Source organism: Ursus arctos, unplaced genomic scaffold (assembly GCF_023065955.2).
Source record: "Ursus arctos isolate Adak ecotype North America unplaced genomic scaffold, UrsArc2.0 scaffold_23, whole genome shotgun sequence".
Taxonomy (NCBI): Eukaryota; Metazoa; Chordata; class Mammalia; order Carnivora; family Ursidae; genus Ursus; species Ursus arctos.
In genome coordinates this window covers 8,092,471-8,108,327 of record NW_026622908.1, presented here as the reverse complement: position 1 = coordinate 8,108,327, position 15,857 = coordinate 8,092,471, and the positions used below count along the sequence as shown (strand labels likewise).

The 15,857-nt window shown below is 58.2% G+C and overlaps 1 protein-coding gene across 2 annotated transcripts in view; it reads right to left on the bottom strand.

Moving 5' to 3' along the window:
- Window positions 1-4,373: 4,373 nt before the first annotated feature.
- The window catches only part of KCNC1 (potassium voltage-gated channel subfamily C member 1), a 42,891-nt gene continuing 31,407 nt past the window's right edge, over window positions 4,374-15,857 (bottom strand). Inside the window, exons 2-4 of one of the 2 annotated variants that reach the window (XM_026487208.4) lie at window positions 14,508-15,441; window positions 6,632-6,820; window positions 4,374-4,610 (exon numbers count right to left, since the gene is read on the bottom strand). In XM_026487208.4, the coding sequence (XP_026342993.1) occupies window positions 4,546-4,610; window positions 6,632-6,820; window positions 14,508-15,441 (1,188 nt within the window). In that variant the 3' untranslated portion in view covers window positions 4,374-4,545. Of the gene's footprint in view, window positions 4,611-6,631; window positions 6,821-9,109; window positions 15,442-15,857 lie in introns of those variants that run through there. The other variant, XM_057317087.1, reaches the window with a different exon arrangement.

Here is a 15,857-nt window from a genome sequence, read left to right as displayed (position 1 = left end):
CCCTCAGAGATGGAACAGTGGGATGGCCCAGAGATGACCCATACTGGAGCAAGCCTGCAGTTACTGGCTGCCGCGTGCCCCCACCCTGCCCTGCCATGGTCCTACAGGTGAAATGGTCAGCATCAGACACACAGGCCAGAAAACAGGCCCACACCCAATAGTCCTCAGGCCCATACTTCCTAAACAGGCTCACTGCTCACAAGGAGCCAAGACACTCTCCCACAGCACGGCAGCACAGGGGTCCCTCCCGCCTCCTTCAGTGCCTGCTAGAAGAAGCCCCAGTTCCAAGTCTTCCGCTGAGCCCTGGTGCTTCTCCCGAGGCCCTTTGGCATAAGAAAGGAGCGTCTCAGGGCTCCTTCCCAGCCTGAAAGACTGGGACCCAGACTCTGGTTCGGAAACTGACTCAGACCCTTCTTGCAAGCCTGTGGGGGCCAGACTGTCCTCACATGGAGGAGTGAATGGCTCCCGGCACTAGACAACAGCGCAGACAGCCCTGTCTCCTCGGGTTCCTCTGTTCTGTCTTCCCTACCACAGCCACCGCCTTGGTCCCAGTCCGTCCACTGGGCCTGATGAGTGCCCGGAAACTCCGGGGGCTGTCGACAGTGTCACCCGCATGTTTTCTGGACCCTTTGATTCCTGTGGTCATTCTCAGACTTGTCGATGTGCAAGCCCCTCGTTCCCAAATAGACCCTGGGCTCTTCGAGAGCGAGGGACCGATCTTGGTGGATTCTGGAACCCCTTCACCAAGGACGGGTCCTGATACAGAAGAAGTTCCCGATAAATGTTAATGAATGAACTGATGAGTGCACTCTTAGGGCCACCGTGGGGTAGGGAGGTTAAATGAGGGGGTCACGATCCCTTCACCCGCGCCTATCCTCTGTTTATCTCTTAGACGTGTGCAAGAACTATGCTGTGCAGGTTATAACCAGTTGGTAGTCAAGGTCAGTATCCTCCACCCGGTTAGCTAATGCACCATAGGAGCCAACTTGAGTAAATACCCACTCATTTTTAAAAATTACTCTTGTACTGATAGGCCAAGTAGATTGGCCTTGGTACTCCTCCCACATGAGGAGGACGAAGGGAACAGAAGAGGGGCGTGAGGCCCCTGCTGTGCTCACGGGTCTTGGGCCTGGCGTCTGCAGTGACTGTGTATGGTCACCACGTTCCAGGTGTTAGTGGGCTGTTCACATCCTCACCTGTCTGCCACACACTCTCCCCTCCAGGTCACAGGCACCCCTCTTCCTTTGATACCCTCACCACCTTTGATCCCAGTAGGCTGTCAGATCCAAACTAGATGAGGCTGTGCTTGCAAAGGTGAATCCGAACCTGGGGCTCGGAGGAAAGCGCTCCCCACCCCCACACCCAGGCACCTGCCACTTCAAAGACGGAGACTCAGTAATAGATGGGAATTGGGAGTTAGCCCGTTAGGCGGGACATGGTGGGACGGTCAGAGGGAGGGAGTTCCAGGTCCTTGGGTGCACACGTGTAACTGCTGACTCACCGAGCCACTGGGGCACAGACATGAGAGTCGGAAGAGGACCGGGGGCGGGGGGCGTGCTGGACAATTGAAGCAGCTTCAGTTTCCTCCTTAGGGCAACAGATGTTCAAGCAGGAGAGTGAGGTAGCCAGGTGCGTGTGTGGAAGGCTCTGAGCAGCACGGAAAGCGGCTGCTTCCATCATACCCGTGGCGCTTCGTGAAGGAGGACAGGAGGCCAGGTCCTGAGGGTCTGGGATTCGGGACCAGCCATGCTAGTGTTCCTATCAGTTCCGGGCTTTAGCCCCAGGAAGGCCCCAATTATCTAGAGACAGCTTCCCCTGAGCCCTGGCGTCAGCCCGCCTGGGTTAAAATCTTCCTTCATCTTTCATTGGCTGTGTGGCTTTGGGCCAGTTATTGACCTCTCTGCACCTGTCCGCTAGCCTCTAAAATGGGCAGGTGGAATTACTGAGGGCTGTCGTTAGGCCATGTTTCCCACGTGCCCCCCACACGCAGGCGCTCCGTGTACGTTCATCTCTTTTCCACATTAGCTACTATGTCCCGGAACACCTACGCTGCAAATGGCTTTGTGTTAAGTCCCCTTGGGTCCACCAGACGTCCTGCCTCCAGGCTGGGTCCCAGGTGGAGTGAATATGACGTTCCCTGCGGTGGCTGAGGCTGCTTGGCTTCCACATCCCGATACTTGTGAACGGCCATGACACACATAGTGTGACCCGGCGGCTCTTTAGCTGCATGACCCCTTGGGCTTGCCTGTACCCATTGCCCCACCGACCCCCAGGCCTTGACTCCCGGGCCACACAGGGTGGAAGTTCAGGCAAAGGCTCCGAGGGCACAAGGCACTGCTTGATGAGAATTCACACCCTCCTTCAGCCCCCACCCACCCATCTGACGGCTGACTCAGGCCCTGCTGGGGGCCTCAAGGGAGCTGAAATCCGGAGAGACTGACACCCACTTGTTTGTGGCCCTGGGAAGACCGTTCTCCCCTGCGGACCTCACTTAACATCTATAAAATGCTCAAAGGCTGACTGCCATGACCGTGAGGGACTTTCCACCTGAACATTCCTGGATTCTCGAATGGATAAGGAAAGAATTGGAACCCCAGTGCCCACTCTATTCCCCCACGAGAAACCAAGTGAACAACCCACGCAAATCGAGATCCCCGAGAGAGGGCTCCCCCCCTTCAAGAGCCTCCAGGCTGAGTGAGATGTGTGCAATAAGGGGGTCAGCCAGACCGGACCCAGCAGCGTGCAGCGGGGTAGGGCACCCGGACCTGTCAGCCAGCCCCCTGCCTCTGCCACCATCAGATTCACGAACGGCCCTACGAGGGAGGTGACTAAGGTCTGCACGGGAGCTGGGAGTCTGACATGGCCAGACTCAAGGAGTCATCAATATGGCATGACTCGCAGAGAAGTTTCCGTGTCAGTGAACGCCTAGAGGATGTGCTCCTTTTAGGGTCAAGTCCTTGTAGGCCCCATCCCTTCAGAGAACTGTCTCCCTCCCCAGACCAAAGAGGAAGAACCTGTCTTTTCCCAGCAGGAGGACAGCCAGCACCTTGGCTAGGTCCTCAAGACCAGAGGAGCGAGGGTTCAGGTTTACCCCAGCCCAGCCCAGCTCAGCAGGCCTGATCACAGGCGGAACCGAATTGCGACACTGCCCACGGCAATAAAAACCCAAATCCGTGCTTCATCTCAAAAGTCAGCTTTTTATTATGGAGGGCCAGGGCCCAAGGAGGGGGGGAGGGTGTTGGGCTAAAGCAGCATTGCTCTCTTTCCAGGAAATGTTGCGAGCTGCAGTGAAAGCTCGAGATGTTGCATTTTTTTTTCAATTCAAGCATGTGTTTTTCAAAAATATCATCCTTCCCCACCCCCACCCCACCACTAATTTTAGAATCAGATCCAAGCCAAGCTACTGTCCTCTGTTTCTGTTGGGAAAATACTATATTTATTCAAGATGCAGAAGTGAGTCTCTGCAAACCTCCGATGGCTTCAGGAAAACAAATCTGCTTTAGACTCTACAGAACCCATGATACAAAATTTATTTCATGCTAGAATCGCTTTGCATAACATTGGGCATGCAGTTTTTTACTCTGAAGTACTAAATTGCATACAATGCCAGGTTGTGCCTTAATAAAGGTGGAGGAGGGCCGCCCCTCCCGTGGTCCTGATCTTTTGGTGATCTAAAGTAACCCTCGGAAGATCCGTACGGTGTTGATTATTTACTATGAACAATTTGTTATGAGAGCTGGTCACAGTGAATCTACACGCCAAGACGACAGAATCAACCTAGACTAGCCGCTGTCAGGGGTCTTGGGAAGACGTCCGCTGGGTCACAAGCATGCCAGACAGAGAAGGAAGAAAGCAGCAGTGCGTGTTTCCACGATTCTATTTGGAGCAAAGTTCTCAGTTTCCGCGTGAGAGATGAACTATGAAGGTGAGGTCAATATGACCGATGACTGACCGACTGCCCTTTTCGGAACCTTGACTCTCGAGCTCGTGTACAAAAAGGGAAGCCATCCATTCCCCGTGCCCACCCCTCCCCCCACCCCCAGAAAGGTACAGGTTTCTACCGAGCGCCGTTACAGTCTGGCTCCAGCAACGTGTGTAAAAGTAAAGAGCTTTGAAAGAAAATAGAAGACTTTTGCTTTTTTCTTGTTGGTGGTGTTTGGGGTGATCATTACAGTTGCAGGGGGTTGGTGGGTTTGGTTTACTGGGTTTTCTGTTTAACTTCATGCAAGTCATGCTAAGGAACCCCTCCACCCCCCTCCCCAAATAAAATAAAATGTAAAAAAAAAAAAAAAAAAAAAGAAAAGAAGAGAAAAGAAAAGAAAGAAAAAAAAAGAAAGAAAAAGAAAAGAAGGAAAAGAAATCCTCTACGGTCAGTTACCATTTGGCCGTAGAAAAAGCTACGTCCGTCTTAGTACAAGACCTGGGCCACTCGGACTCGTCCGGCAAACCTGCATGGCGTGAATTTACTCTGTCCGAGGGTGAGGAGGGGCTGCTGGTCCACCCAGATGCTTAATAGCCACCAGTGTCCTCGGCCAAGCCGCCTGGTCAAGTCACTCTCACAGCCTCTGTCGGCATATACTTAGCAATGACAGGGCTTTCTTTGCAAAGATCTGTATGTAAAGAATACAATTAACACTTGAGCTTCTCTTCTTGGCTTTCCCATCCCGCTTGGTACTTAGTTTTTAAGGAAGGAGGAGGAAAGACAGAACAGCCGCATGCAGAGGCAGGCAGATTCTTCTCCAGCTGGCTTGGTGTTCCCATGCAGTGAGCCGGCCCAGCACGCCTCTCTTTCTCCCTCCTGGGGACCGGGTTGAGTCCCTAACTTTCCTACTCTGCACGTGGCTTATGCACTGCAATTCTCCTGAGAAAAGCAAGTCCTCAGCGCTGTCATGACTCCGTGAGAACGGGTGGATGTGGGTGGGGGCAAGTCACCCTTGGTGCCCCCCAAAGACTCTGGCACCCACGCCTCTGTGGGACTGGGGAACGGGTCCCACCTGTGGACAGTGGCTGCCACTAGGCTTCTTGGCCACTACAAGGAGATGGGGCTTCTTCTGGCCCACTCTCCCTCGGCTTCTGGAAGCACAGTAAAGAGCCTCTCCTGTCTGTTCTTTTAGGCCACCCAGATTGATCCAACATTCGAGATGAAGGAGACAGGCAGCCCATGAGACCTTACCGGGCAGAGCACAGCCACAAAGCCTCCCTGCTTCCCCCCTCTCTCCCCTGGGCCGCCCCTGCTCCTCGGATTCTAGAACTTCCAGGGAGAAAGCCAGTTGCGAAGGGGAGCATCGGCCTATCCGTGGAAGGTGCCAAGGATGGGCCCGCCTCAGGCCCGCAGCCCTCCACCATGCAGCACCATGCGGACAGCAGTCTATGCCGCACTGGGGTCCGAGGGACCTCCAGGCAGGGCAAGGAAGCGGGGCCAGCCTGGGTCAGGTGGGCACAGGAAACACCAATGACCAGAAGGACTTTCCCATCTCAGCGTAGGCTGCCTGTCCTCTCCTGGGTTTGGGTTTGCCCTTCATTTTGAATTCTGTGTTTTCTCCTTGTGCCTTGTTGAACAACTTCAAATACTGGAGCAGTTGTGAATGGCCACAGGCTACACGAACTACTGCTCTAAAAAACCAACTATCGCTCCGGCCCAACCTGCTCACACGGGTCCGCATGCATCCCGTGTGAGCATGTGAGGCACTCCCAGACATGCATGAGAAGCCCAGCCAGTCCGATAGGCCAAGGAGGGCTTCCTCTCCCTTCCAGGCCAATGCCTGAAGCCTGGAGCTAGGGTGCTCTGGGGCCCCGCCTCAAGCTTCTCTCCAGCCCATGCTCAAGCTCTAGGAGAAGTCTTTTCCCCAGGGGGTCAGCCTCAGGTAAGCGTCTGGTACAAGGAGACCTTGAACAGAGAGGCCACCGTGGGGCTCAGCCTTCACCAACCACAAGGGGGCGCTAACCACACCCGGGGCAGTGACCAGGGATGCAAGGTGCTGCGCAGAGTCCTGCTTAACCCTCTCTCCTCGAGTTCTCGAACTGCCACTGGCAATATTCTGACTAGCACACACCTTACCTCTGCAATGACACTGGCCTCGCCCCCAAGTCCTGAGACCACCTCTGTCTTCATGCCTCCCTTCCCACTGACCTACAGATTCTCTTTAAAGGGTGGTCTTCCAGAACATGGATCTTGGGTGGCTAAGCCTACAGGGTCCTGGCCAGGCCAGGCCCACCCTGTGGCTCTCTGCAACCAAGGGACCGGGGAGATGACCTTGCCTTCTTGCTCTCACCCGCCATCTGCTGCAGCAGCCTGGAGGAGTCAAGGCTCCTCTCACATCCCCAGGTGACCCCCTGCCTGAGGGTCGCAGCCCTGTAGTCATCCAGCCTGTCCCAGAGCCCCTTCCTACCCCTCAGCTCGGTTCCAACCCCCAGCTGCTGGGACCTCAGGTTCTCTCTGCTACCTGACATCCCCCTTGGGAGAAAGGGACTCAGACCTCCAGAGGCCAACCCTGGGGGGGCTCCTGCTCCTTGCCCCCCCTCAGCGTGCCTGCCTGCCCCTCAGCACCCCTCCCCCGCCGCCCCACCCGCCCACCTGCAGGAGCGCGAGGCGGCCCAGCCGATGCAGAGTGCCCCCGCCTCCCCTACATACCCTTTCTCATTCCTCCACCAGGTGGGCACGTGTACTCCCCGGTTGATAAGAGGAAGCAGGGTCCGTATCTCTCGCGGGTGCCCGAGCGAGTAAAGGGCAGGCCCTCATCAGGAGTGAGGGCCTGGTCTATGTGGGGGCAGTCTTCGTTCGCCAGCGCGGCCTTCGCCACCTCCCCATTCAGTTTGGAATCTTCAAACATATAAGCAGAAGCTATTGAGACACTGAAAACTGTTTAGTGGGGGAGGGGGACAGGCCAGAGGTGGGGCATTGGCAAAGGGCAGCCTGTCCCTGAGGACAGAAAAGCAAGTGGGCCGTGGAGGGAGGCACGAGGCTACGGGTCCCCGGCTCATTTGGGCAGCCTGTGGGCTGCCCACAGTGCAGGGAAGGAGGGGCTCCTGGGTTTGCTCAAAGTTTGCAAAAAGATGAGTTGGTGATGGGTCCAGCAAGCGCGGTGCTGGGGGCTGGACCCAGGGCCCAAGGCAGGGCCGATGAGACAGGATGGTGTGGATGCAGTCATGGGTAGGGGGCCAGACATAGAGCTCAGGGAGAAGACAGACAGACACGCAGAAAAACTCCAGTCCAGAGAGGTGGCCTTTTCAGACCTCTCTCTCTTGCTGACCAGAGCCTGGCTGCCGCCTATCCACACCCAGCTAGGTCCTCAAGGCTTCCCTAGCCCCATCTAGACCCCATCTATCAACTATATCCCCCACCAGGATCCCCCCTACCACACACTTCACACTGTCCTCCACACATACCCTACCTCGTCACTCATCCTGCCCCCCACCCATTTGGATTCAACCTGGTCACTCTGCATGCCTTACCCCCCATACACACCAGGCCTGGTCCCACAGTCTCCTCTGTCCCCACACAGACTCACCCTGGTCACTCTGTACGCCCCCCTCCCCACAGACTAGGCCTGGCCATGCAGCCTCCTCTGTCCCCACACACTCACCCTGGTCACTCTGTATGCCCTACCCCCCACATGCAGACTTTAGGCCTGGTTACACAGTGTCCTCTGTCCCCACACAGACTCACCCTGGTCACTCTGTATCCCCCCCCCCCACATGCAGACCAGGCCTGGTCCCACAGTCTCCTCTGTCCCCACACAGACTCACCCTGGTCACTCTGTATCCCCCCCTCCCCCACATGCAGACCAGGCCTGGTCTCACAGTCTCCTCTGCCCCACACAGACTCATCCTGGTCACTCTGTATGCCCCCCCGCCATGCAGACTTTAGGCCTGGTCACACAGTGTCCTCTGTCCCCACACAGACTCACCCTGGTCACTCTGTATGCCCCCCTCCCCACAGACTAGGCCTGGCCATGCAGCCTCCTCTGTCCCCACACACTCACCCTGGTCACTCTGTATGCCCTACCCCCCATATGCAGACCAGGCCTGGTCCCACAGTCTCCTCTGCCCCACACAGACTCATCCTGGTCACTCTGTATGCCCCCCCCCCATGCAGACTTTAGGCCTGGTCACACAGTGTCCTCTGTCCCCACACAGACTCACCCTGGTCACTCTGTATGCCCTACCCCCCATATGCAGACCAGGCCTGGTCCCACAGTCTCCTGCCCCACACAGACTCACCCTGGTCACTCTGTATGCCCCACCCCCACACAGACTAGGTCTGGCCATGCAGCCTCCTCTATCCCCACACAGACCCAAGTTAACCATTCAATCTGCTCCACCCCCCACGCAGATTTCAGCTAGTCACTCGGTCTGCTCTAATCCCCCCACCGATCACGCCAGTGTCTGCGTCCCGCTCTGCCCGCAGCGGGCCTGGTCAGCTTGCAAAGGCACAACAGGATGTATGCATGAGGCAGTGAGAGCGGGCCATGATTTGGGAGGGCCTCCCGTTCCTCTGCCTCCTCACAGCGGTGTCCCGGCAAAGCAGAGCAAATGGACGTGTGAAGACAACAGTGGCAGATGGACTCGGGTGGGGAGAGAGGAGTCTTGGCCTCTGTGACAGCCTGCGAAGGAACCTGGGAAGAGGTGTGAGGAAACATGTGGTGGGGGCAAAGCGTGGCCAGAGCGAGGAGCTCGCCCTCTCCCAAGTCCAGGAGCAGAGCCGTGGAAGCCTCTGGAGCTGGCAGAGGTCGCTCTGTCTGGCCTCAGCTCCCGCCCATCACACTTGGGGACTGAGCCTGCCCCCTGCTCTCTGCCCTCAAAGCAGAATCTTCCAGGCCAGGGTGGAGCAACTCAGTCCCCACGGTGGGCACCGGGGCTTCCTCAAAGCCTTCATCTGGGGGGAGAGCCTCAGGGGAAGGCGACACCAACACAGGTGTGAACACGAGGGAGGGGCTCTCTGAAAGCCTAAAGAGGGGACCCTCCTCCATGACCCTGCTCACATCATGTAACTACACGCCCAGGTGATCCTTCCCCACGTGCACACTCAGCGCGCCCGTGGGTGGGATCACGGCCCGTGTACACATCATGTCACTACAAAGAGGCAGTCAGTCAAAAGAGAAATGGACCAATCAGGTTTATTCGTAAAGCAAATCCAAAAAAAATCCCATCATAATTTTGGAACTTAAAAAAAAAGTCTGTCGTACAAGATGGCAAAGCGTTTCACGTACAGTGCGTTTCTCGACAAATCCCAGGGGCTTCGCTCCCCGATTTATTCTGAACCAGAAAGGCCAGTTACCAAGGTAACTCTGACACCACGTGACTGGGGCCTCTCTGGGGTCTGGGAGCTGCCTAGCACTTGGGGCGTGTCTGCGGGCACACACGTGTGCGCACAGACACGCCCCGGCCTGCCTCCCATTCTGGCTGGCCCCCGTCTTCCCTCCCGGGCAAGGGGCTGAGGGAGGAAGGCAGTGGGGAGAGAGAAGGGAAGACGTATCAGGGAGGTGAGAGGGGATGAGGATGCGGAGTTGGGGCCCATAGTACCCTGCACAGATTGTCCTCAAGGGGAACACAGTGAGTCCCACCCGGCAGCCTCTCCATCTGGGAGGGGAGCCAGGGTTTGCTGTCTCTCTGTTGGCCATCGTCTGTCTGTCGGTGGAGGCATCTATAGCCAGTAGTTCTGGCCCAGGGGTGGGGCAAAGGTGGGTGGTAGAGCCTGACACCCCTCCTCTGGCTCTGAGTGCTGGGCCCCCGCCCAGCGGCTCTGCCCCTCAGTGCCTGCCCCTGGGCCTTTAAGGGGACCCAAGCTCCGCTGGTTTTCCCTACGGGGGCTGGCGGCAGGGGCAGCCATCAGGCATCCCAGGTAGGTATGTGCTGGGCACCTTTCTCTCCCTGGAAAGACTCCGGGACACCCCTGAGGCCTGCTGCTTCTCTCAACCACGGTGACCTTTGAGGGGAACCTATGACTGGGTGGGTGTGTTTAGGTCTTGCTCTGTGAAAGAGCTGACCTCCCTAGCCAGTTGGTGTATCTGTGGTTTGGGGTGCTCTCAGAAACTGGGAGCATTCTCCCTCCCCAACTCCAGTGGGGTGGCTGGAAGAGAGAGAAACCAAGGAGGGGCCAACTCTCTCAACCTGGGGAACCCATGAAAGAGGCCAGAGGCGCCAGCTAACCCAAGCCTCCCCGCCCTCCTGCCCCCACCCTGTCCTTTGGAGGAGATGGCCACCGGGAGCCTTGGTTCCCACCTGCTCCCCAGAAGGCTGTGAGCCCTGCCTCCCCAGGCCCCAGGACCTTCGGCCCCCGCTCGCCCCCGCCGGCCTGCAGTGATGAAATGACAGCATGGGCAGGGTCTCACGGAGATGGTTTCCAGGCTTTGAAATGGGCTGAGACAGATGAGCACCTGCAAAGGGTCATTTTTTTTTAAACTTTGGAGCAAGGAGAACCCAGTGTCTGGGCCCTGCTCTCCGGGACTACTTACTGTTCACACCCGCAGCGGGCGCCGGGGGGCGCACGCGGGGCTGGGGCGGGGTGGGGCTGGCTGGGCATGGCCTTGGGTTCAGCCCCAGGGGTCTGCCCAGCAGGGGGCTCAGGGGAAAAGTCCCAGGCTAAGTGGGGACGGTCTGTGAGAGACACGAGCAGAGTATAATCACGAGAACTGGCACAAGTCATGCAACAAAACGAGGAGAGAGAGAGAAAGAGAGAGACATGATTAGTAGAGAGAGAGAGAAAGAGAGGAAATGTGAACACCACAGAAAAGAACACCCATGCCTGGCCCTCAGAGTGGGTTCGTTTCTCCTCTACTCCCGCCTCGGCCCGCCTGGGGGCCTCAAGGACCCCACTCCGGGCCCCCGCTGCCCACCCTGGCCCTCTACCCCGAGCAACACCTCGGCCAGCCCGTGTGGAGGGCCCCTGCCCACACCCTGTCTGGTCACCTCTGCCCACTCCTGTCACCCTCCCTGCCCCGCGGATGACCGCCACTCGCAGCACCCACTGCGGCCCGGCAGGGGAAGGTGGAGGTGAGGGCCGGGGGCGCTGCGGACTCAGCTGCTCGGGGGACAATGCCCCTTCAGAGATGAGCCAGAGGCTGCAGCGGCGGCTCCTCGGGAGCCCGGGGAGCACTTTCTCTGGGACTTCGCGGCTGCCCTCCATGCCAGTGGGCAAATAGTGGGTCTGGCCACCAACCCTCCCCCCGTGCCAGCACCCTGCTCACCAATGGTGGGACCCCGCAGCCCCAGACGCAGCACCACAGAGGACCGCCCATATCACGGGAGCAGAGATGGACAAGACACACACGTGGATGGACATGGCAGGACAGAGGGAGCACTCCGAGCTGTCCAGAGCAGGTGGTCTAGGACCCCGACTCTAGATGGGGGCGACCCTTTCTGGGAGACGAGCAGCCTCTCCTGGGCCATCAGCCCCAGACAGCCCCTGACTATGTGGGGTGCCCTCCTGGCATCTCTCCATGAGGCTCTACGACCCCCACAGGACAAATCCCCCAAACGCGGAGGCCATGCCAGCCATGGTACAGAGGAGGAGACCGGATCATCCCTCACAGACAGACCTGAGGCTTCAGGACAGACCAAGAGGTGGATGTGAGAGAAGGTGCTGCTGACGCTATGGGGAGGCCTTGCTTGAGTCCTGGGGGTCTGGCCCTGGGGGGTGAGGGGTAGCGGATGCCCCAGAGCCTAGCAGACTGCATTTAGCCTTAAACCAGATTCTAAAAGTGGAATTAGAAAACCCAGATTTCGCTGAGGCCACCTGACTGTCCTTGGGAGTGGAGTGAGGCTGGAAAGGCCTTGGGGGCTATGTCTTACCTCTCTCGATTCTTGTAGGGTCAGGTCTCCACCCACATTTGCTTTCCTCACCTCTGGTCTCCCCCCACTCACTCACAGACACCCCCACAGCCATCTAGGCATGTGGCTGCAAGGAGAGAAGGAAGAAAATGGGAAGGGCCTTGTGATGCAGGGGTGGAGGTCCCTTAAGGACCACACCTTGGTGATAGATCACCTGGGTCTCACACACCAGCTTTTGGAAGGAGGAGTGTTCTGGTGAGGGAGGAGGCTCAGGGGTCTGGGAGCCATGGTGGACAGGTCTGGACAGCAGGACAGCACCTCCAGGGCGAGTGAGTGTTTGGGAAGGGAAGGAGGGAAGAGTGTGGGGCTGGGGAGAGAAAGGGAGGAAGGTCTGGGCATCTGGGCTCCTGGGGGCAAGCTTGGGAGGCCCCCAAATCCCTCCTCAGCCAGAGACTGCCCGAGCCAGAGCTCTCTGGGTCCCTGAGATCTGGGGCCAGGGGCCAGGAGGCTCCCGGGAGCAGGGCTGCCATGGCTGGGGGGCCCAGGGGATCCACAGAAGTGAAAGGGCTTCACAGGTCTGCTGCAGCACGGGAAGAGGGCTGTGTCTCTGGGACTAGCTGGTGTGCACGTCAGGACACACACGTCTGCACTTGGCATACGTGCACTCGTGTGTGTGCGTGTGTGTGTGTGTGTGTGTGTGTGTGTGTGTGTGTGTGTGTGCTCTCACCGCATGGAGAATACTGGCATTTTCTAGGAGTGCAGAGGAATCTGTGCCTGACTGGAGTGAAATGGGGATCCTTGGTAGGCTGGCCTGGGCACCCCAGCTTGGGGCACTGAACCTGATATATCCAGTGTTGGAGAGGATGTGACAGAAGGCCCAAGTAGCGCCATGGTGATGTCACCCAGCTTTGAGCTCTTCCTGCTGGGGCCTGCAGTGAAGGTGGGGGCTAGGCCAGCCCAGACCCTCCCCAGAGCCCCAGAACTTTCCTTGCCAGGACGGTGGCTCCTGAGGTCAAACGTCCACCTAATCCAAAGCAGAGAGGTGGGGCGGAGCTTTCCACTAGCCTGTGCCTCCCCCGCTGAGCAGGGGCCATACCTTGGCCAGGGGGCCCAGCCCTACCTCAGGCCCCCTATTCCAGCCTCGGAGACCCTCGCCCACCCCCTGGCCCAGCCCGGGACACTAACCACATTCTTCTTGAGTGCCTCCAGGAATCCAGGAAGCAGGGAGGGGTACGGGACCAGACGAAGGGGCAGGAGAGCCCCCACGGGCAGAGAAGCGGGCCTTGGGGGTTCTGCGCTAGGCCGCACAGGTGTGCAATGAAGCCGGATCGGGAGCAGGATGGGGTGGTGGGCGTGTCAGCAGGGAAGAATCACTCATCCGCTGGGTGAGGCCACCCAAACCGGGGGGAACCTTGCTCCTCCAGGTCTGAGCCAGCCCGCCAGACCCAGGCACGGGGACGTCCTCCATAGACTAAATGCTACCTGTCACTCATTCGGCCTCCCTCACCCTGGCACGTCTCAGCTCAGTGTTGCCATTCTTCTCTGGGTCATTCATTCCCTTGAAATCCCTGTGTCCACAGAATAAGTCGATGGTGTTCCCTGGGTGGAGGTAGACTATGGGCTTGTATCTTCGGACCGGAGCCCCGTGATCAACTTTATGTGCGAGTGCAGATTCTCATAAAACTGAGATAGTCCCAGAACGAACCACTAGCCATGGAATATGAGAATATATCCCACGGTGACTAGTATTGTTTCGTGGCCCCCCTCCCCCTGCCCCCCCCAATTCACGGGAACGTGGCTGTACACGGGTCTGGATGTCACGTATTGCTGCTGCTGTCCCTACTGCCGGACATGGGGAGACCCCTCGGTGGGAGGTGGCTGCTGGTCTGTAAGTGCTTTCATCTAAGCTGCCCGGGGTGGTGGCCCCCTCTAGTCTTTCGCTCACCAGCTGCTTCCATCAGAAGGCCACCGGAAGCTCCCTCTCGACCATCGACCCAAACAGACAACGTGAAAGCTAGAGTCGCTCCAACAGGTTCCTAAAGATAAATGCTAAACTCTAGAGTGGTGGTGGAAGATGAGTTGGTTCGGCATGCTATGGGGTAAGTAAGCTTGTTACGGAGGGCTACAGGCGTCTCCGAGGACGCACCCGGAGCTAGGCAGCCGGAATCAGAGCAGGAGTTCTACTCAGCTATGGGCACAGGCTCTGGGGGGGGTGGGGTGGTGAGAATCCTTGCTGCTGCCTTTGCAGGACCCTCCTGCCCGATCCCATGCACCAACTGTGCTGTCTGCACAGCCTGAAGGGAGCCGAGTCAAGACCAAATCGGAAGCTGTCTGGCATTTCCGAATCACACCCACCCCTGCCCTGCCCCGGCACCGGGACAGTGGCCTGAGTCAGAGACTCACGCTTGCCTCCTGCCCGCCGAGCAGCAGCCCCCTGGGCTCCTGCTAAGAGAGTCCTATGCAACCTCGCGGGCCACGTCGTCTCTTCCGAACCTCACGAGACCAGCGCGCCAACCTCCTTACCCAGGGCCACCAGTGAGGTTCCTCCAGCAGGCTCTCGCCTTGTGAATGTGGCTGCCCAGCATCTCCCTGGGCCCCCGGGCTCCACACCTCGAGACTGAGTGCGCGGTCCCGGGTTGCCCACGGAACTAAGGAAGCAGTCTGACTGAATCTGGAATCATCGCTACGGGGGGCGGAGGTGAAAGGTCAGATTGACATGCCTCTAAGAGGTTTCCTACCTGCTCTGTTAATTTCTAAAATTTCTTCCTGGGCCAGCGGGCATGTGTCACTCTGAGTACTGTGATGTGGAGAGTTTACGACAGATTTACAATAATTGGGAGATCCCAGCTGCGGCGGCCGTGGAATATGCTTCTTTTTTTTCTTTGGTAGTTTCTGCTTAGCCATGGCTAAGGAGTAATACATCCCAAAATTGTTCACGATGACGGGCACGGGCATGGCGATGGTCAGCACGCCCGCCAGCGCACACAGTGCTCCCACGAGCATGCCGGACCACGTCTGCGGGTACATGTCTCCGTAGCCCAGCGTCGTCATGGTGACCACGGCCCACCAGAAGCCGATGGGGATGTTCTTAAAGTGGGTGTGCTCGCTGGCGCTGGGGTCGTTGGGCTGGGCCCCTATCCGCTCGGCATAGTAGATCATGGTGGCGAAGATGAGCACGCCGAGCGCCAGGAAGATGATGAGCAGCAGGAACTCGTTGGTGCTGGCGCGCAGCGTGTGGCCCAGCACGCGCAGCCCCACGAAGTGGCGGGTCAGCTTGAAGATGCGCAGGATCCGCACGAAGCGGACGACGCGCAGGAAGCCCAGCACGTCCTTGGCGGCCTTCGAGGACAGGCCGCTGAGGCCCACCTCCAGGTAGAAGGGGAGGATGGCCACGAAGTCGATGATGTTGAGCGAGTTCTTGATGAACTCCACCTTGTTGGGGCAGAAGACGACACGCATGAGGAACTCGAAGGTGAACCAGACCACACAGACGCCCTCGATGTAGGTGAGGAAGGCCTCCGTCTCCGCTTCCCGGTAGTAGCGCACTTGCGTGCCGTTCCGAACATTCTCGATCTCGGTCTTGTTCACGATGGGGTTGAAGCGCTCGTGGGTCTCCAGGCAGAAGGTGGTGATGGAGACCAGGATGAAGAAGAGGGAGGCAAAGGCCACATACTGTGGAGGAGAAACACAGTGTCAGCGGGAGGCCCTCCCACCCAGAGCAAAGAAACCTGGGGTGCCTGGGCGTGGGGTCCAGTCAGAAGCCAGGCCAGGAGAAGACGCTTGCCCAGCGCCCCCTCCAACATGGGCCAAACTGACGGGCCACCTTTCCCGCCTCAGAGCACCGAGTGAGGAGGCTCAGGGAGGTAAGAAGTTGTGGCAGAGATTGCTTTATTTTCACAAATGCCTTTCCTTTCCTCGTGGATGCACAGCTCGACGCCATTTGCCGGGCTTCCTCGGGGCAGCTGGGGTCACGTGACTGGGTCCGGGGCCAGTGGACGGTGCACGCAAGGGGTGTGCGCTCATGACAGGCCTGGCACTTAGAACCTTTCTACTCAATCCTCCAGGCCCTCTTTCCTCCCCCAGCTGCC